At 37.0% G+C, this 19,168-nt stretch overlaps 2 protein-coding genes across 4 annotated transcripts in view; one reads left to right on the forward strand and one right to left on the reverse strand.

Annotated features, from left to right (window-relative positions):
- LOC130566880 (uncharacterized) overlaps positions 1–17,891 on the forward strand; it is a 28,128-nt gene extending 10,237 nt beyond the window's left edge. For both annotated transcript variants that reach the window (XM_057354697.1, XM_057354698.1), the window contains exons 10-11: positions 7,966–8,047; positions 14,393–17,891. In XM_057354697.1, coding sequence (XP_057210680.1) covers positions 7,966–8,037 — 72 coding nt within the window. In that variant the 3' untranslated portion in view covers positions 8,038–8,047; positions 14,393–17,891. The remainder of the gene's footprint in view (positions 1–7,965; positions 8,048–14,392) is intronic.
- npvf (neuropeptide VF precursor) lies at positions 1,236–3,105 on the reverse strand. Of its 2 annotated transcripts, none has more exons than XM_057354700.1 (3): positions 2,948–3,105; positions 1,832–2,115; positions 1,236–1,550 (listed from the first exon to the last, which is right to left on the reverse strand). In XM_057354700.1, the coding sequence occupies exons 1-3, from the start codon at positions 3,080–3,082 to the stop codon at positions 1,472–1,474; spliced, it is 498 nt and encodes a 165-aa protein (XP_057210683.1). In that variant the 5' UTR covers positions 3,083–3,105; the 3' UTR covers positions 1,236–1,471. The 2 variants fall into 2 exon arrangements, with proteins under 2 accessions (XP_057210683.1, XP_057210682.1); XM_057354699.1 differs by having other exon boundaries at positions 1,742–2,115.
- Positions 17,892–19,168: the final 1,277 nt, after the last annotated feature.

Raw genomic sequence — 19,168 nt, forward strand, 5'->3', positions numbered from 1 at the left:
AATAACTTTTTTACATTACTGATGGCCTGCATGCAAAACTCCGAAAGTGGCCTTTCTTTCTGGGTTGACGCTGCTGAAGTCCTACATGAGGACATTAATGTTTAGTAAAAAAAATCTGAAATTAGTTTTTGCGCCATTTGGACAAGACGCTCGTGACGTCATGAGACACTTGTGTTGTCATTGTACCAGTAACGTTATTAAAACAAAAACAGTAATGTTATTAATGTTTTCAATGGATATTAGTCAATAGACACATTACTAAAATGTATTATTTAATTTTGATAAAACATTTTCAATTACGGCGTGTCTATTTACACTGAGTACAAATAGTCCGTCCAAGGCAGCAATGCTTTTTACACTAAGTGAAAATAGCGACAGATGCTATTTACACTAAGTTTGAAGTAGAAATAGTAGTTAGATGCTATTGGTACTTATAAATAGTGGCAGATAACGTTACTATTTGCACTTCATATTAAAAGTGACCAATCAAAGGATCGGAGAAGTCTGCCATTGTCCCGCCTCCAAAGTCTCAGAAGTCAACTCGATGAGCGAGCAAGTGTTGAGCAGTTGCGAGAGCATGGAGAGAATTGCGCGTGCGCTCTTCAAAGCCTCTGCTCGCGGACTGCGTTTTTGCACGCGGAGCAGAAATGCGCTCTCGCAAGGATTCTTTTCCGGTTTTCTTACGCGCGAGTTTTGGGTCTGAATAAACGCCATACTAGATCTTAACCAAAGTTACTGTCTGTGTGACCAGAATCTCAAAACCTGAATACTCAAGATGAAATGATAAACCAGGATAAAATATATACAGTGTTAACCACAGAAAAGATAGCACAGGATTGCATTACATATAATATGCAATATACAACGTTTCTGCTGGCGCCAATAGGCTAGTGCGTCAACATATAGCACCGGTGCGCTCACAGTGACCTGAGTTCGATTTTTGTCTTGGGGGTCCTTTGCCGATCCCGCTCCCCTATTGCCACCCAAAGCTTTCCTGTCAACTCTATTGTCCTGTCTTAATAAAGGCATAAAAATCCCATAAATATAATTATTTAACATACAATGCTTAACATTAATGCAGTGAGCAAGCACATAAAGGAGTGAACTGTACCTTAAAATTTCAAGCACAGACCACACAGATACTCATGTACAAAGGTTGCAGACACTTGGGAGATCTTGTGAAAAAGAGTAAATTAAAGAAGAAACAGACAAATAAAGAAAAATTGTTTCTCTATTAGAATTTATTGCTAAATGCATTTTACTATTTGCAAATAAGATTTTTATTTTAATAGGCTAACCACAACCTATAAACACACAGTTTACCGTTTTAGTGAAAGTCTGAGGGTGATTTAATGTTTTATTCCGAATCGTATTCCTAATAAAATACTGAAAATGGCTCCATTACAGTTTCTTGTTTCGTCACACTGATAATTATGAATATTTTACATGGATCATGTAAATGACATATTTTTCATTTAAAACTTTTGTAGTTTGCATCAGAGGATAACTGTGAGTCTTCTGTTTCAAACATGTAGTCATTGACTTGAGACCTGCGAAAGAAATAAAGACAATAAATAGCCTGCAAAATATATCCATATGCAGAAGTAGGGTACTGTTTTCAGAAATATTTAAACAGATGCACATACATGTTAATAATAAATAAATGAATTAAAAAAACGTATACTTTTTATACTTCTGGAGTTATTTTAAACAGGAATAACAGAAATTGTAAACCCATAACCTGTCTTTTGGAAATGGTAATTCAGGTGAACGTGTAAACAGACTCAAGGTGCGAAAAGGTTCCACAGTAAATATGTTCCGTCTCCCGAACCTTTGCGGGAGGGTGGCTGAAGGTCCAGTCCCTGAGCTCACACACATAGTGCAGGACCGGCCGAACCGTTGCGGGAGGTTGATGGTAGACTTGGGCGCGCGGTCACCTGCATTCGCCTGCGAGTCTCGCCCGAAGCGCAGCGGCAGGTTAGCGTGCATGTGAGATGGTTTGGCTGTTATTGGGTGAAGCCGAAGGATGGTAGGAGAGCTCACGCGACCACTGGTTGGGGCTACGTTAAGACTGAAGTCTTCTATCTCCAAACTCCGTGGAAAATCTTGAACATTCTTTGAATAAATGGATAAACAAATCAAACAATAAATGTGCACGTTTCATTCATTTATACTTAAATATTCATATAAATAAGAAATATACTTATACAGCCGCAAAAAAAGAGACTATTTCATTTAATCAGCATTTCTAGATGCATTGTGGCCATTACAGTCCAGTGTCTGTTGAATTTCAACAAAATCAAACCTCAGGAGTGACATAAGGTCACCCAACAGCAATGTGAAAGACTGACAGCATGACAAGACACTTAAAAATTGTGATAAAAATCACATAAAAAAATAATTTTTGAACTTTTCCTAAATACACAACAGTCATACAAATATGACTGTTGTATTGCTTAAAAGTGAATATGAACTTGTTTTCTTTGCCGTATTTGAGGTCTATACTGTACATACAGAGCATCTTTTCTGTTATTTTGACCTGTTTTTCCAGTTTTCGTTTTTTTTTTTGCAAATAAAGGCAAATAGAAACAATATTAGAAATATTGTTAGTAGTTCACAGAAGCAAACAAAAATGATCATTTTACCTAAACACGTACCCATAAATAGTACATTTTAAAGTCAGAAAAACGGTCTTTTGTTTTTTTTGCAGCTATTTGCATATATTTATCTTTTTTTACATTAAAAGATAACTGATCTGACCTTAAAAAATGATTTTGTTGGTGTAATCTTGGTTGATTAATATACTTTGACATGACAAAACATTATTTAGACTGTATGATTGTCTTATCTTTAATTAGTAGATTTCCACCCAACGTTTTCTAACCGTTCGATTCCTAAAGGAAGCTTCTGTAAAGATAGAGTTTAAAGATAAACGTAAAATGCTTACCACTGGAAATTTGCTCCATGTAAATCTATGAGGATCACTGTCACCTGGACGTGGCCATCTAAGAGTGGTGACCTCCCTCAGCATTAGGCTGCTAAGGATGCCAAAGGTTAAAGAAAAGAGAGTGCAGTATGACATCTTACAAATCTTTCACTGAAGTCCATGCACATCACAGGGTTTTTATACATCCGGATACAGCTTCTTAATATCTTAACACACACAGCAGCCACCTTTATTCATTCACTAATGACCTTCTTTAGTGTTACATAGCAACAGTAGGACACATTCACCTGAAAGGGAATTCAAAGTGCTTACCAATGATGTCTTTTCAGTTTCCTGGTCCAAGATGAAAATATTTTTAAGTTGATATTCGTTCCAAATAATTGTGAATTGACAATTGTATCCTAAAGGCTAGCAGTAGTGGTTGTTCAGTAGTCTAACTTTATAAAATGTTGTAATATTGGCGTTTGAAGTCTTAAATAGAAATACAAATTATTACATGAATGTCCTAACAGGACAACCGATAAAATGTAAAATACTCTGAATTATTAGAAATCATCACTTGGGAATATTAACAAATTAATAAACATAAACAATTCTGAGCTATTCTACTACCTATGACTATAGTCTATAATGTGCATTCACATGCCAAACTAAATCTAGGACTCACTTCAAATGAGCTGAATAGCATTCCATTTTACAATAGTTTCAAATCAATCTATTGTGAAGCATACTAAGACCCCAATTACCTCAGATATTCAGGGTGACGTTAATGAGTATGGTATGTCATTTGTTTCTTGAAATATGTATGACACATGAGCTTAAATAAGACATTGACATCTCATCAATGGTCTGGTATTTGTTTTTATCCTGGACTGTTTTTAATTGCTGAGTGAGCAGTGGTATATTTGATATTTAATAAGAAACAAATGAATGGTCATCACATTTATAGAATAGAAGGCCAAACAGGGGGGTCATGCACGCATCTTTTAAGGGGGCACAGTGTGCACAACACACAGAAACATGTCCTTTACGTACAAATACATGCATTTAAAGTAATATTATAGAGAATATCTCTTAAGAGTAATGAAATCACACAAATCATTGCAAGAATTAAAATGACAACAGATCTGATTGATGAATCTTCCATCCAGTAAGAAAAATGAGGTACATTTTAAAGTTTAAGGCTTCAGTCTGGTGTATTTTGAGAACAAATATCTTGTATACAATGTTGTGCTATAGTAGTAAAAGAGTCACGGTTTGCATACAAATGAAAAAAGAGCACAAAAGTAAAAGGAAATAAAAATGAAGCAAAGTGGTTACCCTTTGTTAAACTGCCTTTAATACAGATTTATTATAGATTATAAAATTCCTTCTATTATGAAAAAATATATAATGCAATATATTACATAATATAATAATTTAAGTGCATCTATTTCTTAAAGGCGCAGTTTTTGATTTACAGCGGCCACTAGCGTTGTATTATAGATTTGCAACTAACCGCTCAGTCCAAACACGACGGTGGCCACCACAGTACAAAAAGATGTCGTTCTCATGTTGACGCAGGGATGAGATCATGCGGGCATTAGAAAGATTGTAGAAAGAGCGATGTCTTATTTATTACATCAAATAAAAGGTCTGTGCATTTTAAGTATAAAAAGAAGGCTAAAAGTCAGGCAGGAGAATATTATAAAGACTTTCCAGCAGAGTTAGGACACGCGGTACTAAGGCTTTTAGCAGAGATACTCACAGATATCTATGGAGATACTTTCCAGCAGAGATCGTCTTAAAATCACCCCCGAGGAGGTTGCTTTGATTTGGATAAGTATGTGAGTAACATTGTTTTTTCTGTTTATTGGAACCAAGATATGCTGTTGTTGTTGTTCTAATATTAGCTGTGTGATGGAGCAGTTTTGAGCGTCATTGTTTATCTGGAACCGCTTTAATATTGTACTCATCCAGATACTGGAGAGAGAGAGAGCGAGAGCACGTTGGCGCTAAAACTGTAGAGAAGAGCGCGTTTTACTCTCTTACTCAATGATGAATAAACTTACATTTAATCTGCGGGTCACATGCGTTCCGAACCGTAGAGCACGATCCTTACGGACCATGGATCATCCCGCGATCCGTTCACCACGATACCACAGCGGAGAGGAAGAGGAAACGTGCGCTGTAGAGTTGTTTGTCCGTTTAGGGCTGCTGTACAAAACATGGCGGCGAATTCGATGTATGTAGGCCTGCTCTGTATGTAGATATAAACAGTTCTAAGGTATTAGAAACATAACGGTTCATTACGTAAGGTCTTTATACACCTCTACAAATAGTTTTGTATATTATTGCATTACTGTCAATAGATCCTCCTAAAAACCCTGTATTGTTCCTTTAATATATGAAAAGTGACTTATTCTTTATGCATTATTCAATATATTGTATATATTATTTTAACTAATATAACACTCTATGTATTTCCTTTGCACCCTGAAATTGAAGTGTTGATACTGTAACATAAAAGTTACTCACTTTAAACGATGCTATGCCAACTAGTGGCGTGCACAGACCTCTGCTGGGGCAGGGTCTGAGGGACCAAAAAAGGGCACTTAAAAATAAAGTACTATTACTGCAACGTATACATTAACAAGTGTACTTTTACAGTGTCTGAACAGATGCAGTAATGATTTATTCAATATAAAATCAAACCAAAATAGGAAGATAAAAATACTAAATAATTGAAAATAAATTACTAATATTTTACTGAACAAAACCGTAAGAATCAAAATGGTAATCATGTTGAATTTGTGTAAAATTTTGTTAATATTTTTTGGCTGTATTATATAGATGGAAGTGCTAACTGTCATGAAATCAAATATATTTCTATAATGCTATGTACGGTAGAGAATTGACTTGGACGTTTAACTTGGATGCATTTCCCAAGACGTGCAATTTAACTGTCAGAAATTAACCTTTCATTAAAGGCCGATATTTTCCCCTAGTATTAATTTGCCAACTTGCCAAAATAACGACATCCTGAAAAAACTATAGAATCCTGACCAAAACACAATAGAAAATGTACTGGTTTTAATGGAAACTATACTGGTGTCTGTGATATATTCTATTGGCGGGGTGTTATCCGGCAGATTAATCCTATTGGAATAATGCCCAAAACACACTACAGAAAGGAATTTTGTAATGGTCTCAATGGAAAAAGCTCATGGTTTGTAGTGATATTTTAATGGAAACCACTAAAATGTCCATGGTGGTTTTTATTGGGTTTCTATTGTTTTGTTTCAGCAGGGATGTTAACATTAACAAATAACATTGTTACACTACAGAAGCTGCATGGCATTTGTTTATTTTGCATTAAACTGTTTACAGAAATGGTACAAAGAATGTTCCCTATCATTAAAACGGTGAATGACTTTTGAATGACATTCATCTCGTTGCAGTTATAGAAAGCTATTGTGGGGGCACGTGTTGCTTTTTTAGGGTATGTGTATAAAAGTTACGGCGCACGTGTGCTCTTGTGGCCCCAATTTAACTTCCGGTACACATCCAGAAAGAATAGTCCCTGTAGATTATTTCTGAAAACAAGCAAAAGAAATAACAGGAAAATTACATTAACTAGCAAGTTAAAAGTATGTCTAGTCAGTATTATTTTGGGTGACCAGTAGAAGAACCGTTACTTGGCTAAACTTTAATGCGACAGTTACATGACCCATTCAACAAAGTGTTTATTTAATAAAATGAGTAGACAATACAATTTTTATATAAATTAACATGAATATAAATAAAATAAAATATAAATAGTAATATTATTAGCCACTAGCCAGACCGATCAACAAACACAGACCAGAAGTTAACTTCAGGCCAGGCGCGTACAGTATGTCCGATGAAACCGTCTGAATCACAAACATTATTAAGTGTCTTGACAGAATTTAAGAACACAAATGACTGAAAAAATAAAGTGTGAAATGTATCACCATAAAGGCAAGCATATAGGAATATGAAAATGGACAATATTGTGTTGACCTTTTTGATAGTTGTAAGATTTTGTCTGGGAAGGTAACTACATATCAAACCCACCAGGGGGCAGCATTATAACACCAGAGATGTACACACAACCGTCTCATTCCAGAGAGCTCTCCTTTCAAAGATTATTTTGGTAAAACGTTAACTGTATTTTTTTGTCTATCTCTGGTATTTCCACCTTTTAATGTATAAAAAATTGAGAAAAAACTGTGATTGACTTTACATTGTCAGTTTTAGTCATAGGTGTCTTATCTAAAATTCTGTTGTCGTAGACAAACGTCTGGCTGCATGGGCCTGATGGGGAAAAAAGCTTTATTTATTTATACCTCTAGTAATGGTGAAATAGCATAAAGTTATTTTATCATCACAGATTGTGCCCTTTGTTTTGAGTTGCATGTGTGTTTAACATATTGTTGTATGTTTATGTATCTTATTTAGATGGTCCATGAATGCAGACTAAAATACATATTTACAGTTCATTCAAGCCTGTATTCCAACCCATAGCTATATACCCCATTGTATTGTTTTAGTCTTCATTCTTTCAGCTTCTGATCAAAGACATGAAAACATCCAGACAGGGGGTGTAGACCTTACTCTATAGTCATCCAATCAGATGTCTGCTGAGGTCCGCTTGTTTTTGCCAATCAGGAGTACAGCGGAAAGCCCTAGTAAAGGGTCAGGAAGCTTTAAAAAATCCCTTCATGACAGGGAATACATCCCACACACTGTGTTTTAGCCTCCTACTATTTATGTACATGATATACGTGATTGCTTTATCAACCAATTGCATCTGTAGCTTTGAAGTATATTTAGACCACAGCAATCATAGAGAAGTACAATGGACACTAGGAAGATAAAAATAGAAATGATGAAATTTAAGAGGGAGAGAGAGAGAGTATGGGAAATAGCTAGGAAGAGGTGGAGTAAAAGCACAGAAGGATACTCCGCCCCACACAGGGTCTTGAACTTTGATCTGTGGTCTCCTTTCTTTGCAGATTCCTAAGACGTGGTTGACGATGACGGGGTCAAAACTGGGCATGATGGTCTCTCTGAAAATGTGCAGTTAGTGTGGGATGGGTGAGTCACCTTTAACCTCTCTTCGAAACTGAACTGTGACCCCTACACTTAGCCTGAGGGGAACGGCCTGAGGAACGCCCACTGTTAAAACCGGACCTCCATTTAATCTTGTCAGCATTTCCTCCGGTCTCTCTTAGCTCTTCAATCACATTTAAGTCTGCATGAGCAGCTATTTAATGATATTATCAAAGTAAAACACACGCAAAATGACGAACTCTGATAGACGTGAAATCGACATGCACATGTTCTCCATATAGACCACTTCAGATGACGTAAACAATGCTGGTCCAACGCTGGTCCAGATTCAGTTTTTTAAAACTACACAAATGTAGGAACTAATACAGCCAATAGAACATTTTTAACCGAATCTAAATGTTATTTTAAGATTTAATTATGTAAGATTTAAAAATGAAATAAATCAAAATGATATCTGTGTGCCTCTGGACCAGTGTTAACATTTTGCGAAGAGGTCTATATCAGTACTTAATCTTGATGCGTTCAACTTCAATAATACATTAAAATTCAATAATATTATTTACGCACAAACAGGCCATTTCAGGCAAGTTCTTGCAGGGCTGCATACCTAAATGTCATGAAAATATGATATTTCTTTATGGTTGTGCCAACAAATACAGACGAATTTGGAAAAAAGATTTATGAACTGTATAGATCCTCTTTCTTATCTCAGCAACACACAAACTTGTTCCCCTCCTGAATGCTAAGCCCTCACTGTTATTATTTCATTTGATTTCTGACAGCCAGATTTTCCATCATCATCTCTGTATACACACCGTACACCCGCACACAGACATCCACAGGTTACAGTACCAAAGCTGACCTCTAACGAATCCCATGGATCCCTGTAGAGGAATGTGTTTGCTTGGGCTGTGCAGTCGACTGACGACGGCATTTTCCCTCTGTGTGTAGTGATAACATCAATGTGTTGAAAGGCACAATTTCAACTGTTGACACCTGCCAAATGCTCCAGTGGAAACTGTTCTGCTGCTGTGTTGAAGTTGATTGGGATTGATTGAAGACAAGGAACCAATTAAAAACACAACCGGGACAAAAACTCTAATGCTGATTGGCATTTCATAGCAGCTCAAACGAAACACTCTCTTGATTTGAATTATGTGGATGCATTGAATATTTCAAGCAACACCTAAAACAGCCAGAACAAATAGATAAGAGAGGTGACACTTAAGGTTGGGTAAATCTAGTGCATAACTGTGTTTACACTTGGAGATTTTAAAATTCAATGTTTGTTCATTGTCAGTGAGTTGGTGTTCACCTGAATGCTGAGAACATTGCTATGAACATTTCACTAAAGACACTAAAGATGATCGATGGCGTTTGAATCTGGCTCTTTCTTTTTTATCACACCTTGAGCTGACAAACAGATAAGAGTTTAGATGTAGATCTCTTTAAAAGTTCATCCGTAGGAACGCCGAAGGCCCAATTATCGCCTTTCATTGAAAGGATTCATTTAAAGCATATAGTATAGTCCAGTGGTTCTCAAACTTTTTCGTTGTAAGGCCCCCTTTGTGTAGAGTGCATCGCTTTGCGGCCCCCCAAATAAAGACTTATAATCTTAAATTTAACATTTTTATTTAAACAAAAACATATTCGGTTATACAATACTGAAACATCAATTCTTTTGTCTGGTGGTGTTATTTTTCTGATGTTTGATTGCATAAAATCTATGATCAATTTCTATATTTCATAAAATGCCACAAAATCTGTGGCCCCCCTGGATCCATCTCGGGGCCCCCCAGTTTGAGAACTACTGGACAGTCACCCTTTATGTTTGTCACTGGGTTTTGTAAATATCCAGCCAATAAAAAGTATGAAAAAGTGCTTGTCTACTTGGACAACACAGTATGCAATCATTAAATCAAGTACAGTGTTTGTTTCTGTTTTCTGAAAAACAGCTAATTTGGACATAGGAGGTTTCAGAAGGACAGTGATGATATATATTATATTTCTCCTGAAGAATCTCAGATGTGCCTCATGAATTATTGAGAAGATATCAACTATGTCTCAAACTGTGCTCGGATTTACTTTTAAGATCTTCCGAGATTTATCTAGGCTACGGTATGCCCTTCTGTATGTAAACAACAGTCTCGGTTACGTCTCTTTTTCTATTTTTTGCACTCTTCCTCAACAAATGCAAACAGACAGAAATAAAAATCAGAGGTACATATTATATACAGCACCATTACCGTGCAAGCAGTTCACATAATAACACGCTAGGGAGTGTGAAGTCGCGTCTGTGTGAACAAAATAAGCGAGAGACAGACAGAGAGATTGAGAGTACGGGAGGGATTTAGTGGCTGACAGGTATGACTGATGATATGTTGGGTCTACAGGCTGAAACAGTAGACGGTATCAAGGAAACTCGACATTAAACCAGTTAGAATACACACTTACACACACACATTTTCCATTTACCGCCTTTGACCGCTTCGCTTTAATGTTGACTGTATCTCATAACAAATCTGACACGCCAGACACCAAAGATTTACTCGCAAGCACTCTATAGCAGCTTTAGCAAGCTTTCATTAACGTGCCGTTTCTTTCCCTACATGCCTCACAAGCACACACATACAATTTTCCCAGCAGACTCGTTACAATTCTCACCCGTTCTACTAATTGGTCATTTTCAACACTGATGTCATTGTGCAGAGAATGAGGTCGCAATGATTGGTCTCTGAGAGAGGGCAAGAGAGACAGAGAAAGACAGACAAAATGAGACTGAGATAGGAGTGGGAGTTGTTCATGTCATTCTGGGTTATCTTGTTCCATTTTTTAGTTTGTACTTTTCTCTAGGTTAGTAAATAGTCTGATTTTGAGATTGTGCATGTATCTTTTTAAACCTGTCTGATTTGCTGAGAATATCAAACCACTAACTTTAAAAAACTCTAAAGTTCTACTCTATGTACACATCTCCTTTAGCTTTACTTTTATTCTTTACATTTTGCAAATATTGTTGTTTTTCGTGTTATAAATTGCTTGAGATGTTTCTCACTTGTCACGTTCAGTACACTTTCAATCTAAAGCATCTGTTGGCATATTTAAAGCGTCAATACTATGATTTGCTTAAAGGGTTCATCAACGAATGACCTCTAGTCATTTTAAACCTGTTTGACTTTCTTCTGCACAACACAAAAGAAGATATTTTGAAGAATGTCGGTAACCTAAAACCAATGGTCCCCATTGACTTCCATTGCATGGACGCAAAACCAATCCTAGTCAATGGGTTTTCTTTTACCAACATTTTTCAAAATATCTTTGTGTTCTGCAGAAGAAAGAGAGTCATATTGGTTTGGAATTTCGAGAGGGTGAGTCATTGATGACTGAATAATCATAATTTTGTGTGAGCTATCACTTTAAAAGAGATCTTAGGAAATAACAAAGTTTTTTGTCATTTTCTCTTTGGCTTTCTTTATGACAAACAGTGTGACGTGTGCATAATTTTTTCCTGAAGTTCTTATTTCCCGAATGTCTGTGGTTGGTCTTTAAGATTGACCACCTGAAGGCACACACAGAGACGCACATACACATTATCTAACCACATCAGTTTCTTTCCTTCATCGTGCCCGCGTCTTTCTTCTCCTCTCTCTGTTCTCTTTCTTTCTCTTGCCCGCGATGAAAGACAGACTGACACGTTTTCCTGCTTTCAACAAATCTACTGTTTAAGCTGTCAGCTATGGAAACACACACTTTGCTAACACATACGCACACACTAGTTTACACATTTTTTGTATTCTGGTTTTCAGTATTGGTATTTATTATAAGTGTTGTTTACACTTTTATCCCTTATCATAAATCATCAGAATTAGTTCAATGTGCAATGACATGCAATGGCATTTCCATTTTATTTTTAAGGGGTCCTATTACACGGCTAAAACTAATATTATCGTATGTTTTAGATGTAATGCAATGTGTATACACGATTTAAGGTTCAAAAACGCTGTATTTTCCACATACCGTGCATGTTTGTATCTCCTCTTTGCCCCGCCTCTCTGAAACACGCAGATTTTTTACAAAGCTTATCGCTCTGAAAAGCGAGGTGTGCTATGATTGGCCAGTTAACCAGTGCGTAGTGATTGGTCGAATACTGCAAGCGTGTGATGGAAATGTAACGCCTCTTACCATATTAGGAACATCAGGTTCCAAAGCAATTGTACTGACAGGTACGCCCATCTTACTTGCGTATACATTAGGGCGGTCTTAGTCAAGTCATACCACGAACTGACGTAGATTTGTGGGGGTGTGGTTACACGAGGCGTTTCAGGCTGGTCTGGGTGAGCATTCGCTTTTAGATAGAATGCATCTTTTGTTCATACACTTTCATTTTTGCAATTTTACGTGTCTAATACATGCATGGGCAACTTATAACTTATTGTTTCATTCTATTTTTCATCTGTTTCTTTGTTTTTACATGTCTTATTTTGGCTTCACAGGCATTGTGGGCAGTCATTTACAAAGGTGGAGACTTCTGGGTAAATGCAGACAAACCACAACAAGCTATCGTTATTTCTCAATGTCACTCTTACAATGACAGTGTGTGTGCGAAGGTGGTCGGGAGTGGATGTGTTTTTGTGCCTGCGTACCAGAGGGAACTTGCTGTCAGAATCCCAAAACCCCACGGTCTCATTTTAACTAAGACCAGCTGACACGTACCAGCTTAAGTGTGACTTCTCATTTCCCGTCCTGCTTTGAACGCATGTGTATGTATAGCGAATGAAAACGGCAGCTCGCGCTCTTAAACATGGCAGCTAACGGCAGGAGGGTTACGAGCGAAATCAATTGTACTTGTTACTAATTGAGTCCACCAACGAAACGCACACAAACCCATCTGCACAAAATGAAACCTTCACCTGGGAACAATCAAACCCAAGCGGAGGGGTTTACTACCTAATGGCTTCCAGACTCACAGTGTATGTGAGGAATAATTGAAACCGCCACATTCTGTCAGGCACTTCTTTGGCAGCCGCTCTGAAGGACCCCTGTTGCCATATAGCCCCCTTTGCCAATAAAAACCTCCAAACGTTCTGAACAAATCCTTCCTTTTCATTTCAAAAGAAAGAAATTAAAAGTCAAATGACATGATGCAAAACTAAAGAGGACGAGATATGAAAGAGCGCAGTGAGTGATGTCATGGCTCATTTTGTCGTCGCTGGAGCCCCGAAGCCACGGTTTGATCTTCATCATCTCCATTTTTTATTTCCATATTGATGACAAAACCGCTTAGTGTGAAATTGAAGTGCAAGAACGTACGATCGGCGCGCAAATGTCCACCCTCGAATCGCGCGTGTCTGGGTGTGCGTACCTGCACGGGTGGCAGAGAATGTTGGATGGAGATTGCGTGAGCCAGCGGGGAGCCTTCTGGGTAATTTAAACATTCTACAACTCTAAAATGGTCTGTCAGAAAATGAAAGGAGGGGGTGGTTTGGAGAAAGTTACAAGAAGCTATAAGAAAAAGAGTTCTGCTTCTTAACAACCGTTTACATTGGGGGCATATCAAATAAAAAGGATTTCATATAGCGTGTATTATTTGAGATTTGAAATGAATCCATGTTCTCTCGCCACTCTTTATTTTGCATTACAGAGAGAAAACTGTATTTGACTCTTCAATGACGAGTGAAAGGAGTATTTAGTAAGACATGGATGCTGTCAGTCAGTATACAGTATATGAATCAGTGCTCATCTGAGGCTGTGAATCCCTCTATGCGTGTTTTGTTTTTATATTTCCCCTGCCAAATAAATTAGGCTCTTGAAATGGGAGAAATGAAGCTTGGCATTGCCGTCATGGTAACCGAGGCCTACAGTTGTTGCCGGGGTAATGTGTCGTGCTGCACCAGATGGATGATGTTGATAAATGCAGAGGATCGGGAATGGCAAAAGCATGGGAAATTTTGGAATCAAAGAGATTTGCGCTTTCTCAAGGCCTCCGGAGGAAGACTGCCAATGTGTGTTTTTTGTGTTTTCGCAAACAGAGATTCTGAGTAAATCTAGGTCTCATTGCTTAACCCTGTAATGTTACAACTGAATGTATTGATGGTGGATAAAGTCGATCCATATCAGGGTTTCAAACGTTGTTTCTTCTGTATGTTTATGTGTGTACGCGATTATTTCTGCGCTCTGTAAGTGTAGCCCAGCCCACGTAGTTTAGGCTTGATCGGATCATTTCTGTGAGTTCCTGTGCTTGATTTGGGGTGTATTGTACACGTGTGTGTGCGTGTGTGCGTGCGTGCGTGCGTGCGTGCGTGTGTGTGTGTGTGTGTGTGTGTTGCCCTCTCTGATTGCTGTTTGTTTTATTTGCTTTGCTCCTTTAATCAGCGCGGAGGCCCCTGCACCCAACGGAAGGAAACCCCATCAGACAAGCCCAGTCTGCCGAGAAATAACAAAGCCACTCAAGTGAATCTGTGCATGTGAGTTATGAAGACATCATATTTTACTCAACTTAACTTATGTTACATTTGTTACAGCTTGCATTTAATGTTATCATTAGAAGTTAAGTCAAATTAAAGTACAAGCTAAGTCAAATTATTGTTAGGAGGGAAAATACTTCAACATCACAATCAATTTTCCTAAACAGCATTGATATTGAAAAGAGTTCAAATTGAGACTTTTGCTTCCAACTCTCAGATATGAGAAACAGCTCAATATACCCTGTAAATATTAACATTTATTTTCACCATATCTAAACCTCTAAAATATCTAAAATCCTTGATCAACATGCTGGGTTATTTTCAACCCAGCGTTGGGTCAAAAAGGGACAAACCCAACTCAATAGGTTGTAAATGAACCTGGGTTGTGTTTTTATTTTTTGGGGGGCCTTTATAGCTTTTTATACTGATAGCACAGGAGCCGGTATTCAAACTGGGGTCGCCCAAAATGCTGCACAAAACGTCGGCACACACTTCACTGGAACTCCAGCGTTGTTTTAACCTATTGTGAGTCAAATATAAACCTTTTTCTAGGTTAATTTAACTCGGTTGGGTTCGTCCCTTTTTGACCCAGCACTTGGTTGAAACCCAACATTCTTTAGAGTTTGTGCTGCTTGTTGCTTTTTTAACTATGTAAAAATATACTTCTACTAAAACTAAATAACTATCCATATGTTTTTGTTTAACGATGACTAAAAGTTCAATTGTCTTACAGATAAGTGTGTGCACCATATAACCCATTTTTTTAATCATGCTTAATTGTTTCCACCTGCGAGATCAAGATGGTCTGAGGGCACTAAAGGTGAGCGGACGAAATCACTCTTGTCACATCAAATGAATTTGCTCATGACTCCCACTTTCTCCAGCTGCACAGTGAGGATCAGGAAGACTTTCTGTGCGGCTTAACATGGTCAGAGCTTCAGTGAGTGCATCGGGAGGTCAGATCATTAGTCAACTCACTATAGCTGCTCTGTGCTTCATGTACAGTGAGTATCTGTATTTGATAAGATAGATGTCCATGTTTCAGTGCACTGGTGTATCTTTTAACCTCTGAACTGCCTTATCAAACTCTGCAGTATCTCTTATCTCATGAGTGTTTGTGGGGTGGCAAAAATTGACATACTATTAAATGTAAAATGATTTTGAATAATGAATAGTTCAACTATATTTTCTATGTAATTTTAATAAAAAAACTATGCATTTGTTCTTGTTGAGTGTGTTCTCTGGGCCAAGGACAGGATGTGGGACTATTTTGCCACAAGAGTTCTGTGGTTTCTTATCTTATCTGTTGTTTTGAAGATTATCACATGGACACAAATGTACCATAATTAAACCAATTAACCTTATTTAAAGTCCATTATGGCGCAGTTACATATGTAGAAGATAGTAAGTCATTACACTGCCACTGAAAGACAAATTTGTCTTAGTCTTTTTTCCAACATGTATTGGATAAAATATACACAGCCGTGGTAAAAAATTAAGAGATCATTCTAAATTTTCATTTAATCAGCATTTTGTGGCCATTCCAGTCTAGTGTCTGTTGAATTTCAACAAAATCAAACCTCAGGAGTGACACAGTCACCCAACAGCAATGTGAAAGACCGACAGAATGACACTTAACATAAAAACTGTGATAATTCGAGGTTGTCACATACATTTTTTTTTTACTTTTCCTAAATACATGTAGAAATATTACTGTTGTATTGCTTAAAAGGGAATATGAACTTGTTTTCTTCGCTAAATTTGAGGTCTGAAAAAATACAGAGCATATTTTCTGTTATTTTCACCTTTTTCTCCAGTTTTCATTTTCTGACTAGAAACAATATTTGTATTTGAAATTTGGGAGAAATAATTTTAGTAGTTTACAGAATGAAACAAAAATGCTCATTTTACCAAAACAGATACCTATACACAGAAAATTCAGAAAAACTGAAAATAATTTTGAAATGGTTTCTTAAATTTATTTCTGCGGATGTATGTACACTAGGTGCTGCAAAAGGTTTTTCATAGCAATGCCATAGAATAATCATTTTTCTGTTTCCCAAAGAACCTTTTCATATTTTTAAGAACCTTTTTTGCACTACTATGCATGGTTCTTTGGATGTTAAAGGTTCTTTATGGAACCATACATCCAAAAATAGTTTGTTTACTGCATTGTGTACCGCCTATAATTCAGGTGTATATATAAATGTTGTCTGCATCTTCACAGAAGAAAATCCTAACATGTACAGCATTCAATCACAGTCATCTTTGGAGACACTATAGAAGGTTATATGTTAAATGATGAAGAAGTATTTCCGTCCATACACACACATGCAGACATACATGTACACACATGAACATCTCTAAGCTATTCTAATGTGAACAGGCGTTGTGTGCTACACGTTATGTGAGTTTTGGACTGACTGATGTTATTCTAAAAACCATAGAGCTGTCCATCAAGCTCTCACCCAGCCGGGCGGTCAACCGTCTCGTCCTAATCTTTCACTGTTGCTCTGATATTTGCATCAAAGTGACTATTATATTTTCTTGCATATCTCTGTCATCAGCTGGTATTAGCCGTGTTTTTGCTTGAGTAATGAGCAATTGGGTCTTATTTGAATCTTTTATCTGAGTGTTATCACAGCGCGAGTCGTATTTATGTTTCCATGCGTATTTCTGCCAAAGTAAAGACGGTAGTAAGGCTTTTCTTTTGATTTTTATTATTGCATTTCTGCAAGAAAGCCAGAAAGAAAATAAGGCAATGGTCCAGATGTGTAGCTTTCCCTAAAAACAAGAAATACCATTATAAACGCCCAATTTTATTTGTATTTTCTCAGACCAATGCAGTACTTTGATGTAAATCAACGTTTTTGAGGTTTTGCATCTGTTCTAAATCAATCTGAGGGTTTTCAACAATGGTACGAGAGTATAAACCATACAAATAGTCACGCAAGAGGTCAGTGCCTCGTTTTTTAAAATAGGAATAAAGTAAATAAAAGAGGAGCCAGTCACTGATGAGTGGTTTAGATGAAATCGTTCAATTGTGTTTGCTTGTGCATAGAAATAGGAGTAGCCTGTTCAGTTCTGTTTCTCTTAGTTCTTAGTTTTAACTCCTAGACATCAATGGCATATACTTTAGATATGATTTTAGAATAGATGTTTTTCCTGAGAAGTAGACCTCTGTCTCTTAATGTTTGTCTTACAGATTGAAATTTCAATAAGCAGAGATTTTGGTATGAATTTTGTTCTATTTCAAAATCATCCAACTTAAGCTATGTTAATTTTATATCTTAGCTTTTATAGTATTTGTGTCTGTTTTATTCCAGAACGTCAGAAACATATTACAGAACTTCATAGGTCTGAGCAATGAAGAAATTCTTTATTTGACTATGTTTCTCTTGTTTCCTTTTCTCTCAAGTGATCTTTTGAAGCTGTCAGTTGTCAGTCACCATGGTTACCAGAAGATACTCTTGGTCAAAATAGCCTCTGTTTTGATAGCAAGGTAAGGAACGAAAAGAGAGAGATAAGTGGTGTCAGGTGACTGGACTGGTGAATAAATGTGAGCGCCCAAACCTTTTAGCACCAGAAACTCTAAACCACTCAAATCATCCATACACAAACACACATTACTGCACACAAACGCATAACCACTGAATTTGTTTTCTTTTTATTATCAAAGTCAAAGGGAGCATTATGTCTTCGAGTCATGTGTATCAAAGTTTGAATCAACAAAATAGACAATAAATATGTATTTTCTGATTGTACCACAATCTCTACTTCTATTTCTTCTACTCCAATCATGCATTCTAAAAAATACCTAAAATGCAATTGAAATGCTTATTATGGTGCTTTGTACTCTTAATATTACAAGCTCATCTCATTAGTAAACGGCTATTTTACTAGGTGGCGATTTCCGATATCATTGCTGTTTTCCAAAACCTTGCATCTCCAAATTTTTCAGGAAATGGAGAAAACACTGTACATTTTAAATGATTAAATACTGTGTTGTCAAAGTTTTTATACTTTTTATTGAATATTTGCAAAACCCAGTGACAAACGAAGCGTGTCTAATAATGATGATTTATGACAAAAAGTAAAAATCACAAAATATGGAGATGCAAGGTTTCAGAGGGACAGCAGCGATATGACTATTAGAAAAAAGCATGAAGACACCTAACCATTACTGTGCAGAAAGAAAATCGTACAAAAATGAGAATGAGAAAATGAGATCACACAAAGTCATCGACCTCATGAAATAGTTATTTGATTGTTTTCAATTTTCTTTGAATAACTACGTGCGCTTATTGTAGATCTGTTTTTAATCGTTATGAAATTGAATTTTAAAAAGCACAATCACAACACAATTTTGAACATTTTCATCTTGTGGCTGGTTAATGCACAGACAAAAACATGCAAAATGGACAGAAAGCAGTTCACTCTGGAAAGACATTTGAATCATCAAGAAAGGGCGGGTGAAGCATCAAGAGGTTCAGGGACAGCAAGATTAAACTATGTGATGAGAGGTTAGTTTCTCGGTCAATCAGCAAAGCTCAAACGGGAGAGGGATGGAGAACCCCCATTGGTGTCACTCAGTCGTCAATCTAAGTGGCAGGCGAACCACAGGGGCCGTGTCGCCGGGCGGAACTTGTCTTTCAACCATTCAGCAGCTGCTTGGATATCACGA

The sequence above is a fragment of the Triplophysa rosa genome, linkage group LG16 (genome assembly GCF_024868665.1).
Source record: "Triplophysa rosa linkage group LG16, Trosa_1v2, whole genome shotgun sequence".
Classification (NCBI taxonomy): Eukaryota; Metazoa; Chordata; class Actinopteri; order Cypriniformes; family Nemacheilidae; genus Triplophysa; species Triplophysa rosa.